At 38.9% G+C, this 16971-nt stretch overlaps 1 protein-coding gene across 9 annotated transcripts in view; it reads left to right on the top strand.

The window, feature by feature from the left end:
• LOC124798714 overlaps positions 1 to 16971 on the top strand; it is a 495837-nt gene that overhangs the window by 368160 nt on the left and 110706 nt on the right. For 7 of the 9 annotated variants that reach the window (XM_047262236.1, XM_047262234.1, XM_047262232.1 and 4 more), the window contains one exon: positions 15357 to 15499. In XM_047262236.1, coding sequence (XP_047118192.1) covers positions 15357 to 15499 — 143 coding nt within the window. The remainder of the gene's footprint in view (positions 1 to 15356; positions 15500 to 16971) is intronic. The other 2 variants (XM_047262235.1, XM_047262240.1) reach the window with 1 other exon arrangement.

Below are 16971 nucleotides of genomic sequence, written 5' to 3'. Positions count from 1 at the left end.
AGGCATTGACAATTTTCATACTGCGGAGAGGACTACAGTGCACATAATTTTGCTTTGTTGTGCAGTATACTGAAAGTTTAATGTATAGGAAATATTATTTTCTGTAAAAATAACACCAGTGAAAGAAAGCATCTGAAGGTATATCTAACACTATAGTGAGAAGTTACTGTAAATTATTGTTGTTGTTTCTATGATCATACGGAAAGCTAAATAATGGAAGTAGTAAAAGTAACCTCTCACCATGTAGTTGAGGCATAGAGTGATCGACAGGCACATAAACAAGATCAAAAATTTCGTTGATCTTTTTTCGATAATGTCCTTCTTCGTGTGCGCGCGCGCACCCCCAAACAAACACAGGGGTGGGGGCAGACATTGTGTGAAAGCTCAGCAATGTTTTCAGTCTGTTTTATGTGCCTGTCGTGTACCCAAGGTCTCAGCTGTAGAGTGAATGGTACCTTTACTCTTTCCATTATCTGTATTCCATCAAGGAATTTCCAGATCACCCAATAAGATAGTTGTTTTTCTTTCACTTAAATATGCAAGTGTTGGGGGTAGGGGGGGGGGGGGGGGCTGTGTATGAAGAAATTGTGCTAAACTTGTATTGGTCCATATCCTTGTTGAAACAGACTTCTGTGGAGTTGAATAAGCTAGTAAATGTTGTTTGAATTAGCATGGTCTTCTCATCCCCAGCATCATTGGTTCCCCCACTTCCTGAGCTAAAGTGGTGGTTTTTTTTCTGTCTGGTGCCCTCTGCATCCACCCCTGCCCTGCCCTGCCCTGCCCTGCGCCTCACGTCCGTGTGTGTGTCTGTCTGTTCGTGTGTCGACCACTCTGCGCCTGTCTGCGCCCACGACTTTGGCCTTGGTAAGTGGCTGTGTGGAGTGCATGGGGAAGTGCATGCCTGCTGTTCCCTGCCCAGCCCATCTGTTGTTTGTGCTTGGTGCTGGCTCTGCCTTCATATAAGGTGGAGTGTTCTCGTAATATTTTTGGGTCCTTACTTTGTCAATACAAATAAGAGCCCAGTCGTGGGTGTGCATTCCATGTCAATAATATAACTAATTCTCTTTTGAAGCTCAACAGTAGGTAGCAAATATTGTCTGAAAATGTGTAAAGTATGGTCAGCATTTTTATTTGAGAACCTACAAAATAGCAGCTCGCTAAAAGAGTAGGGGTTTTATTTTCTTTCTATATCTGCACCTTGTAATTAAAAAATATAATTTATTTTTATCCAGAAATTTTCATAATGGAATTGTTCAACTAACTTTAGTTTTTGAAGACTTATGGTTGATTGGTCAAAACAAATTTCCCTTCAGAAAGTAGGTTATATTTGAATATTTTCCTTTTTAGGAAATTAAGTCATGGATTTGCATTGTTTACTGTAAATCAACTTTGGCAGAGGCCTTTGTTTACTTGGAATGGGGATCTGCAGAACCAGCACTGAGTTGTAGAATTTTGGTCCCACGTGCTATTAGATTGTCAGTAGAGTTATAGTTGGTTTCGTTAGGTGGTTTTTGCATTTTTCCCATGTAGAAATATATTTTTCCATGATTTTTGCTTTTACTTTGGCCCAAATCAGTTATTGTGTAGCTTTCAGTCTTCTTTGGCATTAATTGTATGTTGGGTGTGTTCCATTTGGAAACTGGAACTGTCATCTAGAGGCTTAATGTTTGAGTCTCAGATTTATGATTTTGTTGTTTTTTTCTTTCTTCCATATTAACTCCTTGAAGAACAGTAATATTGATTTCTTTTAAACATCAGTGAAATGCCATTTAAACAGTAATTTTTGAAAAATCTGTGCATGATTTCTGTTTCCAGTACCATTTGTATTGCCTCCACTTCATCTCAAAGGAAATGTAATGTCCGTAATTCTATGTTCGACTAAACAAATCCTCAATGTTTCAAAACCTGCACGTTTTTTTAGACATTTTGGTGTCTACATGCATGTACTAAGTCATTTGCCACTTCTGTGTTATGAATGAAGTAACAATAATGTTATGAAATGAAGGAAATCTTAAAAAGACAATTTCAAGGAACATCAGAGACAGATCAATAAATCCAGACTCAAAAAAATGGGAAGGTTGTGTGTATAGCATTAAAGACCAACTATCTGTGTTGAGCAATCTGATGGTTTTTTTCCCATCATTGGCATGTTCATAACTTACATAAGATCCAGCTCTTCTGTCTCTGCTGTTAGTTGAAACAGTATTTTCAGCAAATATGTGCGTTACTGCAGTAATTATAGCAAATGTTTGCTGTTAATAACAAGCTGCTGTTGTCTGCTCAAGCTTTATGAAGAGATGGCATTAAATGAAAGGGCAAACTCTGTATCTAGCCATTGTTAGAATTTTACCATAGTAGTTAATTTTATAACTATATAAATATGTGCTTAACCTGATACTTTTTAAGCTGTGCTTTTTATAGTGCAGTGTTTTCTGCCATGTCTGAATCTAATAAATAGAAGTTGAGAGCCCATTTGAAAATGTCTAAAGCCAGTATGAGAAAGTCGAACAACACTGCGGAGAAAATTTCCAGTGAAATGAAATGAAGTGTCATTCTCATGTTATGCAATATTTCCATACCATGCAATCAATCATTGCTGTTTGTTAAAGCAATTCATGAAAAATACTTAAAGTTAGTTACACTTAACTTAATTTGGAATTGTTTTTTCCTAGTGAGGTGCATATCTTTAGTAGTGTCTTTCTCCCCAAAGTTATGAAGATAAAATGAAACTTATTAGCTTGACAGACCTACAGAGAAAAATATATATTCTTTGTTATCTAACAAGAAAGTACAAAATGTATCGAGGCAGTTAACATAATGACTAATTATTCAGTAGAGTAGATGAATAAAATGTGAATTTAAACTGCAATTTCTAGTGGAATTCAGTGCCATACATGAAAGACATCAGTGGATTATGGAGAAATACATAGAATACTTGACCAGAAGAAGGGATCGGTTGGTAGGACATGTTCTGAGGCATCAAGGGATCACCAATTTAGTATTGGAGGGCAGCGTGGAGGGTAAAAATCGTAGAGGGAGACCAAGAGATGAATACACTAAGCAGATTCAGAAGGATGTAGGTTGCAGTAGGTACTGGGAGATGAAAAAGCTTGCACAGGATAGAGTAGCATGGAGAGCTGCATCAAACCAGTCTCAGGACTGAAGACCACAACAACAACAACAACAACAACAACAACACATAGAATACTTAAGCCAGTGACGTTGGTATGGCTGTTAAATATGATGAAATAGAGTGCACATGTGAAATTAGCAAAAATTTCAATTTCTTGCTTGATTTGCACTTTTAAGTGCCATTTCAGTAACAGATATTACTGATAAATTGTCTACATCACATTAGCATTCCGAACTCAAAAGTAATCTGTCCACAGCTTCCTCATGTTTAGTATAAGTAATACGGAATTTTGAAATTCTTAACTTTGATTTCCTACAGGTTTAACTTACTTCATTTTGTTTATTACACAGTTTCCCTAAACAGGGTGGCTTTAATCTGGACTGGCCTCTTTTGTAAATTTCTCTCCATTTTTGTTACTGTCAGCCTCTCAGCTAGTCATGTCTATTTACTACTACTCTTTTCAGGTTTAATAATAATAATAATAATAATAATAATAATAATAATAATAATAATAATAATTATAATTATAATTATAATAATAATAATAATAATAATAATAATTATAATTATAATTATAATTATAATTATAATTATAATTATAATTATAATTATAATTATAATTATAATTATAATTATAATAATAATAATAATAATTATAATAATAATAATAATAATAATAATAATAATAATAATTATTATTATTATTATAGTTCAAATAGGAATTCACTGTCATCCTTCCATCTGTTCCACTGGCGTCCAACACCTCTCTAACCGGTCTGTTTGCAGACCAAAGCCTTTTGTTTTCCAGTTGTAAGAGGTGCTATTACCATTGCAGTTTTATTCTTCTGTCTTTTCATTTACATCAAATACCTTTCATCTAAGTACCCTATAGGATCAGCAGTACAAGAGGATTGTTCTCCAGTGAGACTGTTGCCTACAGGTAAGCTGCCTCTTGCCTCCTACCTCTCACTTATGGGCGCCTCAGCTGTAGACCCAATGTTTTAATGTATATTCTTCTTAAACATGCAAATCATTATTGTCAAGTTTAAGAAAGAAGGAAGTAAAAAGAAACCTCATTACTGTCCATAAAAATGGATGCTCAGACAAGCTAGAGTGATTAAGGCTATTCAAATGCAAGACAGAGCAAACTCCATATTGTTCTAAGACTATTACATCTACTCTGTTAGCTAGCTTTTGGTGTATGACAGGGTGTATGTCATGTACCACTATATACTCTTGATGCTTTCATGTTTACTAAATGAACCTGTAACAAAATGCTCCACATTTCTTTGAAGTTTCTCTGTCTCCTCTATTAACTCTATGTGGTAAGGGTTGAAGAATGATTAACAATCCTCAGAATCCATTAAATGGTGATTCTGTAAGCTGCCTACCTCATAGTTGAATTGAACTATAATTACCAGGTTGCTTGGCCACTATGGTGGGAGATGGAACTGGATAGATAGAAGACAGGATGCTGGAATACTACTACCCGAGGTGAGGGGTGGAGTAGTGGTGAGTGGATGCCTGTCAGAGACCCGATGAGAAGTAAAAGAAACAGCACTGGGAAGCCATTACTTTATTACTCACAGTACACCCGTTGTGTCATTGCTCAGGATGTCAGCAGCTCACAATGGTGGAATCTCCCCACACATGCAGGGTCAGGCAGCAAAAGTTTACATGCACGTGGGATATCAGATGAGCTGCTGCATGTCCTTGGGTGGGAGACAGAGAGCTCCATGGTGGAAGGCTGCCAGCAGCTGAAGTAGCCCCCCACCCCACCCCACGTGGTCCGCTGATTGGAAAGTGCCCACTCCACAGCATCAGACTTGGCTGCAGCAGTAGTACCAAAGGTAGCAGCTTCAGAGCCCGATGAGGGTGACTGGCTGATGCATATAGACCATCATAGGTCTTCTCAGGACATGTGGCTGGCAGCCTGCAATACTTTTGACTAAAAATGACAAGTATTTATACAGCTGTTACCTGTCCTCGATTTGCTACTATATCAGTTTTGATCATGCAATCCACAAGAAGTCAATGGATCAGATGTGAAGTAAGGAGGTCACCAGCTCGGTGCATCTTCGGCTTCTGCCATGTCAATACTACTGCACCGTTGGTCTCTCTGCATGGTGACTACATGAGGCAATCACCTTGGCACTTCACTATCAGTACTCACTTAAACACCAGACATTTCTGGCAATACTATGCACAGCCATCTGATTTGACCAGCTTCTCTTGCTCCCTGCAGTAGCCGAGATCATTATGCTAATTTTTCTCCCAGCTGTGCAGAGTACATCATTTTGTAGCACAACAGGTCTCCCTCCTTTATAAAATCAGACCTGGATTTTTGCTTCCTCTGAAAAAATCTTTACATACATTTGACAAATATATAAAATGGACATGGTTTCTCTCTTCTACTAGTTCAGCTTAAACCACAAGGTTCTTGGCTATATTTTTACAATCAAACATCATTATCTAGCGTCAGACCACTGGACTATCTTGCTTCCCAATATGATTTGTTTTCATTGAATCACCACTCATCAATTAGTACAATCAAATTTTCCCACCATGACAACTCCTCGGCAAAATAACAACAATCTCACTCAACCTTCCTTATGCTGTGCACTTTCTGTCTTTTACCAAGTAGTTCTCTATTTAATTCTTACTTACTAAAGTTCATGTACTCCACTGGTACTTGACGCACTAGCAGTTTGTGGGGTGGATGGGTTTTTGCCTAGGGTAGATGTAGGTTACACAAAGTGTAATCGGAACCCCTACATTACCGGATACTGTGACACTTGGGATCATAATGTTGTGGCCTTTCTTATTGTGATACTGTTGTACATGTTGAAACATCTGTTCTGTGGTAATAAGTCCCTTTTGTGAAACTGTAAGCTCATCTAATGAGTGAAGGGGAGTTGTTTAGGATTGTCGGTTGCTGCATTAGCAACATGTCCAGTTGCTTCTTGGCCTTTATGACGATGACTGTTTCTTGATTTATTATATTTGTTACAGTGGTGAGAGCAGGGAGTGGATCGTCATACTCGTTATGTGACAGTTCATCCCATTGACAAGTACTCCACTATCTCATAATTTCAACCTTGTCATTGTCTTTGTTGTTCATGACAGTTCAGAGCACTAAATACATTACTTGACGTAACTGACCCTTAAACTTTCATAGGAAAGTTGTGACCTCTGATATTCTCTGTACATCTCTCTTAGTATTCCTTCCTTCTTAGCCTTAAATGCAGCCCTGTAAAAGTTTCTTCCAATCTTCATATATCATTTTTCACCTAATGTGTTATGGTTCAGCTTTAAGTCCACTGGTGACCAGTTGGAATGATGTCGTCTTATCTGAAAAACAACAGTCTTGGTGTAAGTCATTTGTTTTGTAGAGTGTACACTGCTCCCCTGAAGAGGTCAAGTGTCATTAGAATTATCACACCCATTCTGGGCATTCTCCGTGGTAACACCACATGGGAGAAAGGAATTTGTCTCTCCCCCCCCCCCCCCCCCCCCCCTCCGCCCCCCTTTCAAGAAAAAGTCTATCTACATGATTCATTAGTACACTCACATTGGATTACAAAACGCGTTCCCGTTAAATCATAAATTAGAGGAAGAACCTGTGACATACTTTAAAACAGTGACAAAATTACCATAACTATTGCATAAATCCTGCAACATGGCTATCTATCAACATGACTTAAGTGCGTAAGGCACTCTTGTGCATACCCTACTTGTCAGCATCCATTTTTTTCCTCTCTTTCTTAGAGTTAACATCCTTCACAAGTAATGGCACTGGCACTTGGGGTAGTATGTCCACAACTCCTTTAAATATCTTAATGTGCCACACAAGCACAATGGAAGTCCCTGTTGGGATCTGAAACTTCACATTTACAGGTTATACCATTTCTATGACATGGTATGTTACCTGATAATGAGTAAGGAATTTCTTCATTTTGCCCTTTGATGTGTAGGGATTCTCCAGTGAAACCCATTGATCGCTTCTGTACTCAGGTAGATCAACATGTCATTCCTCTTCCTTGGCTGACACTTGAGTGCTTTCGTATTTGCTCTTTACCTTTTTCCAAACATCTCATAACATTTGTGCAAACTTTTTCCACTTCTCTCTCTGTTTATGTCAAGTTTAGGCTTTGTGTATTCAGAAGGTGAAGACCTTTTTGTACCATATACTACTCCATATGGACACCGCTATGACATACGAGAGGTAAACGTCCTGGTTATTGTGATGGCTGTTCACATAACAATGTAAATTTTGGCAACCGTATGATAAATGCGTTCTGTTTTTCAATTTGATTGAGGGTGGAAAGGGTTAGTTCTGAGCTTCCGAATATGCAGTAGATATCACGTACTTCATTAGAATGGCCATAAAATTAGTACCTTGATCCGTAATTATTGTTTCAAGAACACCAAACATAACATGAAAGTAGTCTCTGATGGCTAGCACGAAGTGCTTACCCCCTTGTGTTAGGTTGAAATCACCCCAAATGTCTATCCCCAACATTTCAAATGGCTTTGTTGCCTCTGGTAATCTTTGCAATGGTACTATTTGATGATTGAGTTTGGCACATTGTACGTTTGGTTGCTTAGTTGCCTCTGGTAATCTTTGCAATTGTGCTAATTGATGATTTAGGTTGGCACATTATGCACATGGTGTACAATTCATTACATACTACTTGATGTCCTGCCTCCTTACTTTCCACCAATATTTCTGGGCTACTTGATGATCAGCATCCTTCTAAGCTGCGGGTACCACAAGACGTGGCCCCTACTTTGTCATAGCCCTGTGTTGGTGTTTAGCAAGGCATGTCCAATGGCTTGCACAACCTCAGTCTTCCTGCTGAGCCATCGGCATTTTTATGTTTCTTGTTGAGTTTGAGTATCACCTTACATTCAGATTCACTCAACTTCGGTGCCCTACTTGAACGACTGAATGATCCTTTAGTCCTAGTAACCACTTTAACACAGCATGAATTGGTGAACTTCGAATTTCCTCCCATGCAGATGATAATATGGAACATTATAAATGTCACTCAGTATTTCCTTCTGTTTTGAGAGATTCTGTTTGGATTTATTTAACTGTCTTGATGCATATGATACCAGGTGTTCCTTGCATCCTGACTCTGACTGAGAATGCATCCAGTCATCCGGTTGCTTGCCTCACAAGGTAGGATAAAGTCCTTTTTATAATTTGGAAATATTAACACTGGACTCGTTGTTAATACCTCTTGTAATTTCTCAAATGCAGTCTGTATATACACATACACCTTTCATCAACAAATGTATTTACTGTGTAGCAATTTCTGCAAACCCCTTAACAAATTTTCTATACAGAATTCCAAAAATGATTGCAATTGTTTCATTGTTTGCAATGGTAAGCAATCATGTTCAGTGCAAGTCAACTATGGGTCAGTTCTCAGGTCTTCTTGGGCAATTACATGACCTAGATAAGTTATCTCCATTGATAAGAAATGGTACTTCTCAATACTTTATATTAGACAGACAAATGCAACTCTTAAACACTTCTTCATTGTCATTGCACATGTTTCTGTAGGTCTTTAAAAAATACAATGATGTTATCAATATAAACTCAATAATGTCGTCTACATAAACCAAACATTGTTTCATTTTCAGCCTCCTCAGCACTCCATCCAATAGTCTCTGGAATGTAACTGGTGCACTCTTAAGATCAAATTTCATTTGTTGATATTGATAACGACCCCATAGAAAAGCAAATGTGATATTTGGCCTGTCTAAGAGATCCACTTCCAACTGGTGATAACCACTCTTTAAATCCATCTTTGAAAAGTATTTACATTAACCTAGGTTGTCTAATGTCTCTTTTACATACGATGTAGGATATGCATTCGTGATTGTCCTTGATTTTAGATATTGGTAATCACAACAAAACTTATATTTCATCATTTTATCTAAAGATTTCTTTGAGATAATTACAACAGCTATCAGCCAACCGCTGATAGATTAATTCTTCCATTATAGATTGTAAGTGCTTGGGTATCCTGTATGGCTTCCTGAAGGGTCATTTGCCATCTGTATCCTTTGTTGCGTCATTGGTATTGCTGGTAATGGGTCACCAGTATTGAATCGATTCATGAATCATAATAACCAAGCTCCCACAGCTGACATATCAACCCCTTTAAACTTTTCACTTTCTCGCGTAATGAACATGCATTGACGGTTTGTTTGTGACAAAAGTATCTGCTCATCATATCTAGATCATCCATGCCTAGGACATCCAAGTACATCAGTACATCACCAGAACCATGTAATCTCCATCTATTCCTTTCATGCCTACCACACTTCAGTGCAAAAATATCCAACTCTTCATGGCACTTCAATGACCCTATAACACAAATTTTGCTCAGTAGGTCAGTACCAACACTTACCCATAGTACATCTCCTGTACTATTTGGTATTTTATGATTTGAATTGAGCTTTAAAGTATGTGTTTGCAGTTTATTTGGTACCATCTTCATTATAGGTGACCCTTGCTACAATTTAACATTCTCTTCAGTCAGTCGTACCTGGAACGATAGCCTACTGAGTCTTATAGTATATCACAAAAGATAAATATTTGCATGGTACTTGCTCAGAAAATCCAGCCCTAGGGTTGCGCAGGACCCCTAACCAACATATATATACTCTGCTAGCCACCAAGTGGTATGTGGCGGAGGGCACAATTCGTGCCAAAGTCATATCCCCCCCCCTGTTCCATTTGCGGATCGTGCGAGGAAAAAATGACTGAACGCCTCAGTACGAGCTCTAATTTCCCTTATCTTTGAATGGTGATCATTGTGCGATTTGAAAGTTGGTGGTAATAATACATGCTCTACATCCTCGGTGAAGATAGGATTTCGGAATTTAGTGAGCAGCCCCTTCCGTTTAGCACGCCTTCTTTCTGCAAGTGTGCCCCACTTCAAACTTTCTATGAGATTTGTAATGCTCTCGCGATGGCTAAATGTACCAGTCAACAATCTTGCCACTCTTCTTTGGACCTTCTCAGTCTCTTGAATCAGACCCAACTGGTAAGGGTCCCATACAGACAAACAGTACTCTAAGACTGGACAAACTAACATATTGTAAGCTATTTTCTTTGTTGAAGGACTGCATTACTTCAGGATTCTACCAATAAACTGCAATCTAGAGTTTGTCTTACCTGTTACTTGTGTGATATGATCATTCCATTTGAGATCATTTCGAATAGTCACACCCATATACTTGACGGATGTTACCGCTCCCAAAGACTGGGCATTTATTTTGTACTTGTACATTAATGGGGATTTTCGCCTTGTTATATGGAGTCGGTTACACTTACTAATATTGAGAGACAACTGCCAGTCATTACACCACACATTTATTTTCTGCAAACCCTCATTGATTTGCTCACAACTTTCGTGTGATACTACTTTCCTATAGACTGCAGCATCATCAGCAAACAGTCTAATGCTGCTGTAAATACCATCAACCAGGTCGTTTATGTAAATTGTAAAAAGCAGTGGACCTATTACGTTGCCCTGGGGCACACCTGAAGTTACACATGTTTCTGTTGAAGTCACTCCATCCAGGACGACATACTGCTCCCTGTCTGTTAGAAAACTTTCTATCCAACCGCATATGTCATCGGATAGATCATAAGCATGCACTTTTTGGAGGAGGCAACAGTGCGGAACTGAGTCGAACACCTTTCGAAAGTCAAGAAATATGACATCAGCCTGTGAGCCAGTATCTAGAGCCTGTTCTATGTTATGCACAAAAGGGCCAGCTGTGTCTCGCATGACCACAGTTTCCTAAAACCGTACTGGTTTCTGCATGGTTTTAGGAAACTGTAGTCATGCGAGACACAGCTGACCCTCTTTGTGCATGATAGGCAACACTGGCTCCCAGGTTGATGACATATTTCTTGACTTTCGAAAGGTATTCGACTCAGTTCTGCAAGGTACAATACTTAGATATATTCGTGAAAATTCATTACTCCAACATTATAACTGAACAATGTTAACCCCCAATGGTGCCACATCATTATCTCCTACCCCATGTAACTTATACCATGGAGACTTCAGTCTCTTCCTGTCCAAGAGGTCCAGACTAACTGACATATGAGCCCTTGTGTCCACTAAAAATCTATGTTCCATCCCATTCAGCATACCTACCAAGCAGCACTGTGGCTCTGCATATGCTCTTGCAGCATTCTGTTTTATCTGGAGTGCCATCTGGTGGTTGAGGAACTCCTGTAGTCATTTAATGAATTTTTGTTGTAATTCTGTCCATTCCGCTCCTTATTCTGATAATGTTATGCCTGCTGCCCCACTTCTCTGCATTCACAGCATTGTGATTGATGACATTGTTGCTGAAAGTGGCCGGTATGTCCACACCTATAGCACTTTACCTCTGAGGAAAATACACTCCATGTATCCTGTACCCAAGTCACAATGTCCACCTCCTCAAGTTGTGTGGCAGCCATAATGGCTGCATCCAAATTCTTCAGTGCCCCCCCCCCTCCCCCCCACCCCCTCCACACTTTGCATCAACTTATAGATGTGTACACCGATTTTTCTAATCCTGTCCAAGAATGCCTGTACCGACTCATTTTGTTTCTGAGCTGCCCCATTCAGTTGTTTCCTGTAGAATCTAGCACTATTTTTGCTTGCAGTATCGTTGACAGTCTCTTCAGCAGCCCCTCTAATTATGTGCCTTATGTATTCCTTCATTATACATGGCGTATGTCTTTGCATTGCCAAACAAATGCAACTTGGCCATGTACACACACACACACACACACACACACACACACACACACACACACACACACACACACACAGAGAGAGAGAGAGAGAGAGAGAGAGAGAGAGAGAGAGAGAGAGAGAGAGAGAGAGAGAGAGGAGAAGAAGAAGAAGAAGAAGAAGAAGAAAAATGACACTAACATCTGACAGACCATAATCCAATATGGATTCAAGCACTGATGTGCCTCTTGGCCGCAACACAAATGATCTGCTCAGTTACTAGGGGTTCCTCTCGTTTCACTAACTGTACATTTGTATTTGTATGCCTGTCCTGCTTATTCACCGTGACCATAAACAAAAGGAAACAAACAGGCCTCAAAAGTAAACTCATTCCTCGAAATTTGTACTGTTGAATGCAAGTTTGCAGCTGGATGTGTGACTGAGGATCCCTGCTGCCGACGCCAGTGGCCCTCTGATAATGACTGTGACAACTGGTTTGACCAGCCACTATGTTGAGTGGTGGAAATGTGAACATTGATGTCAGGGTACCAGAATACCACCACCCAAGGTAAGAGTTGCAGTGGAACAGTAAGTGGGCAGCTGTTAGGTGCTCAGTGAGATGTGAGAGAAACAGCATTGGCAAACCATTCATTTATTACTCAAAGTACATCTGTCATTTCATTATGTGGGATGCCAGCACCCAAAGAACATAAACAGTGCATGCCCAGTTGAAGATGATGCTGTAGTCAGCCTACAGTGTGCGATTGTGGCAGGCGACAGCCAAACAGCTGTGGATGAGACACATGGAGGTGCACCAAATCAGGTCATGGATCCAGGGTAGAAGAGGCAGGTTACATCAGCTCAAGTCTGCTTACACATGCAGAGCAGACAGCAAGAAGTTTGCACCCATAGGTGATGGCAGACAGGTGGCCCTTTGTCCCCAGGCAGAAACCAGAGACCTCCAGGGTTGAAAGCCAGCAGCAACATAAGTAGGATGGAGAAGCTGGAGAGCACTAATTCCACAGCATCAGACTTTGCACCAGCAGCAGAGCCACAGCTAGCAGAGTTGGATTCCAAAGAAGGTGACTGGTTGATCCATCTAGTCTCACAGATCAAAGAAGGACCAGCCTAGAGACTGGCAGCTGTCAGTCTACAGTACCTTTGACTAGAAATGAAGAGTATTTATGCCTTACTCTCAGTATTTGTTATGTAGGCAGATGTTTCTGGCAAAACTACTCAGTCTTCTGACATGACCTGCTACCCTGGCTTGTTGCAGTAACCAAGGGAGATATCCTAATTTTTTTTCAGCCATACAAAACATGTCAGTCAGGGTGCAACAATAATTCGATGTAATTCTTCCATCGAATCTGTCTGGCATCCGACTTTTGTACTAATAGTTTTATGTGATAGTTCTATTTTAACCATTTCAGACATTACAATTGATAACATTTTACTGGCCCTTAGTTGCAACAGAAATCTCTTTCCCTTGTGGAAACCTCATGTACATATTTGTGAATGTTCAATCTTTAAATCTTGTACAACTACTGCCAACTGTTGAGCATCACTACGAAAATATCAAAAAGTCATTGTAGCAGTACACAACAGCTTGTGGCTGCCAGGCTACATGAAAGTGATTGGTTATTTATATTGCACTGTATAAGTGAATATTATTATTATTGTTATTTTGCATGCTAATTATTGAATGGTCAGCTTATTTATTACAACAGTGAATATTTCAAAATTAGTTATTCTAGTTCATTAAAAGAAGCAAAGTGTACAAAATATATTTTGAAAATGGGTGCATATCTTTGTATAAATCTTGCATCTGAAATCATTAAAAAATCATCTAAGAGCATTGCAGCATAAAGAAACATTTTCCTTTCTCCAAAACAATTGTCTGAAAGGGTTAAATAATGTAAGATGCTTAACAGTTGTATGCCTTTCCAGTTTCATCACAAGCTATGTAAACAAACAATAAGAGTTCTTTCCACTGATTTATACATTAAATTTGTTTCTCTTAAGGGTCAACTGACATTCTCTGCATGAAGTATTGATCCTCTCTAAGTCTTCCTGCGGTTTGCCATGGTTTTCGAGCATTGCAACTCCCTGTGTCTATTTCCACTTCCTCCGTATCTTTCCAATCATGTGGAACACATTGTTGCTAGAAGCAGAGCGTTTTTTTTTTTTTAATAATCATGTAGGTATCCCATGAGGTCCAGTCTTGTAGTTGATTTTAGTTGATTTTCTATTCCATGCTGACTGGAAGAGATCTGGAAGAAATGAGAATACAAGAACCAGAGATATACAACAGGGTGATTTTTTAAATAAAGAATTCAGGCCTTCAAAGCTTTTGAGGACAGAACGAGACCCAGAACAAAATCATCTTGGACAAGAGAACGAAGACGGTTGCAAAGTATGAGAATGAAAGAATATTGGGGAAGGAGAAAGACCAGAAGAAAAAAGTGAAGCGAATTAACGTGGTCCTAAGATGGCCAAAACGGTAGAAGAAGAAGAAGAAGAAGAAGAAGAAGAAGAAGAAGAAGAAGAAGAAGAAGAAAAGACTTCATGTAACAACTTACGGAAGCACCACAACTACATATGCATCTGAATTGCTGTATATAAGCAGAGGGTCAGAACCTCAGCTGATTATTTGTGTTTTGCAGCCATGTCCCCAAGATGCAATTATTGAACTAATTCCTACTTAAGGGTACTGAACTAAATGTGATCTCAAGGTATAAAACTCCGATTCTGCTTTGATACTGTGTGTGCACTTAAAGCCATTCTGAGGCTGCACGAAACAGGAAAACCACTGCAGTCCATTTAGGGCATCTTTGTTTCTAAGCCCAAATAAAAACAAAATGAGCAAAATAGCTCTTCATTGAAATATAGCTAGTTGCATACCATGATCACCTTGAACCATTGTTAATACTATTATTTTTTGCTTATTAGACAAACCATGTACAGAATTTTCTGTCTGTTTTGAATATAATCTCCAGTTCTTTGTTCACATTTTTCTCAGCATTCTATATCTCTGAAAACTCCTTTGCAGTAGGAGTCCATTCTGGCTACTCTGACACTAGCACACACTACTTAGGAGTCCTCCAGCATCTTGTGGTGTTTGCCTCACAACTGTTCTGTTTCAGTGCACTCAAGTACAAAGAATACAAGTTACCAGTACAGCTGCAGTGTTCAGATTCTTTTCTAATCTACTTCTTAATTCCTCCACTATATGGTCAGTGCTGCACATTGCCAAAGCCACGGTGTGAATATACATTTATGTGACGGGAAATACTGTAATGTTATTAGTGTTTAGCATAAAAATAAGTCATGTAACACCTAATGGCATGAAACTTTATTTTGATAATTTTGATTGTCAAACATCTGAAACATGTATAAAGGTGATTCTTTTCTAATCTCTTTCAAAAGTGGAGCTGAAATCACTCTTTTTCTTGTAAATATTTTAGCTATGGTTCATGAACCCGCAGTGCTTATTGAGGGTGTCCTGTTCCGAGCCAACTATCTTGGTTCTACACAACTTGTCTGTGAAGGGCAGCCAACAAAAACAACACGTATGAACCAGGCTGAGGAAGCAGTTTCTCGCATAAAGGTAAGCAACATTTTGTATCTCAGTCTTGGATATAGTGTGTAATTTTTATGACTTACTGCTTGAAGGATGTATGTTAGATCAGTAGGTAGTGATTCTTACCTTCTCTATTTGTTGACTTCTTTAGTATAGGGGGAGATTGTCAACTGTGTCTCTCATAGAGTCCAGCATTCCAATTTAGAGTCACAGCTCCTCACCAGCTGCCAAGACATATTGCTTTACTGAAGTAGATGTTTGAAGCTTCTTCATTTTACCACTGCCATTTCAATGTCAGTTCTACATGATTTGTATTTAGCATAGGGATTTTAAGATGCTAAGGATAGACATAACAAAATGTATATAAATTAAAAACCTTCTGTGAATATAATTACCCATCTTTTTTAGAAATTTTGTAATGACACCGTATTGCGTAGAAATTTCCCCCATTCCCTGTCTGTCATGTCCCTGCTACCCAGTCTGTCCCCCCAAACTTTACCCTCCCCCACTCTTTAGCCCCCATACGATCTTCCCTTTCCACCCCTCTTTAGCCCCCCCCCCTACCCCTCATACTATCTTCCCTTCCCACCCCTCCCACTATGTTCTCTTCTCATCCTTTATACACTGGAGGGCAGTTGAAAGCCAATGACACTGCATATGTGTTAAATTACTTTTGAAGTATTCATTCGATTACCAATAAATTCAACATTTTTGTTTGCAAGTTCCTTTTGATGGAATACTCTGTTCAAAGTTAAGATAACATTGTTATGTGGTTCCAGTTTTCAGGAGGAATTACGCATTTTAGGACAATGGTTTGCTTTGTGTTGTGTTGTATGAGCAACAGATTTTTTGTCTCTCTTCCTGTCTTGACTTATAAAGTTAGATGAACATTACTCAGAAGCAAGTAGTGTGTTGAAATGTTGTTGTCATTCAGAATCGTAGACCAGCTGGTGGGAAAACTTAAGTGTTTCTTGTGATGTGGGAATGTGGTCAAATATGGACTTAATTGTATTATAGAGAACGCCAAACACATCTGGATAAGGAACTCACCTTGAAAAATTAAGATGATGATGAGATAATGGATGCAGTATTATGAGGACAAAGACCATGATAACTGAGGTGCATAAATGAAACTAAATTGTTACACTGAATTGTTATGGGGAAATAGATGAAAAGAAATACAGAGAACTGATTGATGTTTATCAGTCTGTTAGCTAAAACCTTTAACACCTTATTGTATATAAGTGCCACTTGTAAATGAGGCAACATAAAATTAGTGTTACAGTATTGTTTGTATAACTCAAATAATCAGCAAACTTGTGCACAGGTGAAGACCCAATAACAAACAAACTCACAGACAAAAATAATTCATTTACTTGTTGCTGCAGTTATTGACACGTTTTCGAGAAATGTTACGTTATTTGATGCTCCTAACCTTTGCTTCGTTGCATAGCTAACTACAAACCACCTCCCCCTACACAATCAATCTCCTCCCCTTA

Source organism: Schistocerca piceifrons, chromosome 5 (assembly GCF_021461385.2).
Source record: "Schistocerca piceifrons isolate TAMUIC-IGC-003096 chromosome 5, iqSchPice1.1, whole genome shotgun sequence".
Classification (NCBI taxonomy): domain Eukaryota; kingdom Metazoa; phylum Arthropoda; class Insecta; order Orthoptera; family Acrididae; genus Schistocerca; species Schistocerca piceifrons.
Note: the sequence above shows the minus strand (reverse complement) of the source record. Positions and strands in the feature narration are given on the sequence as shown.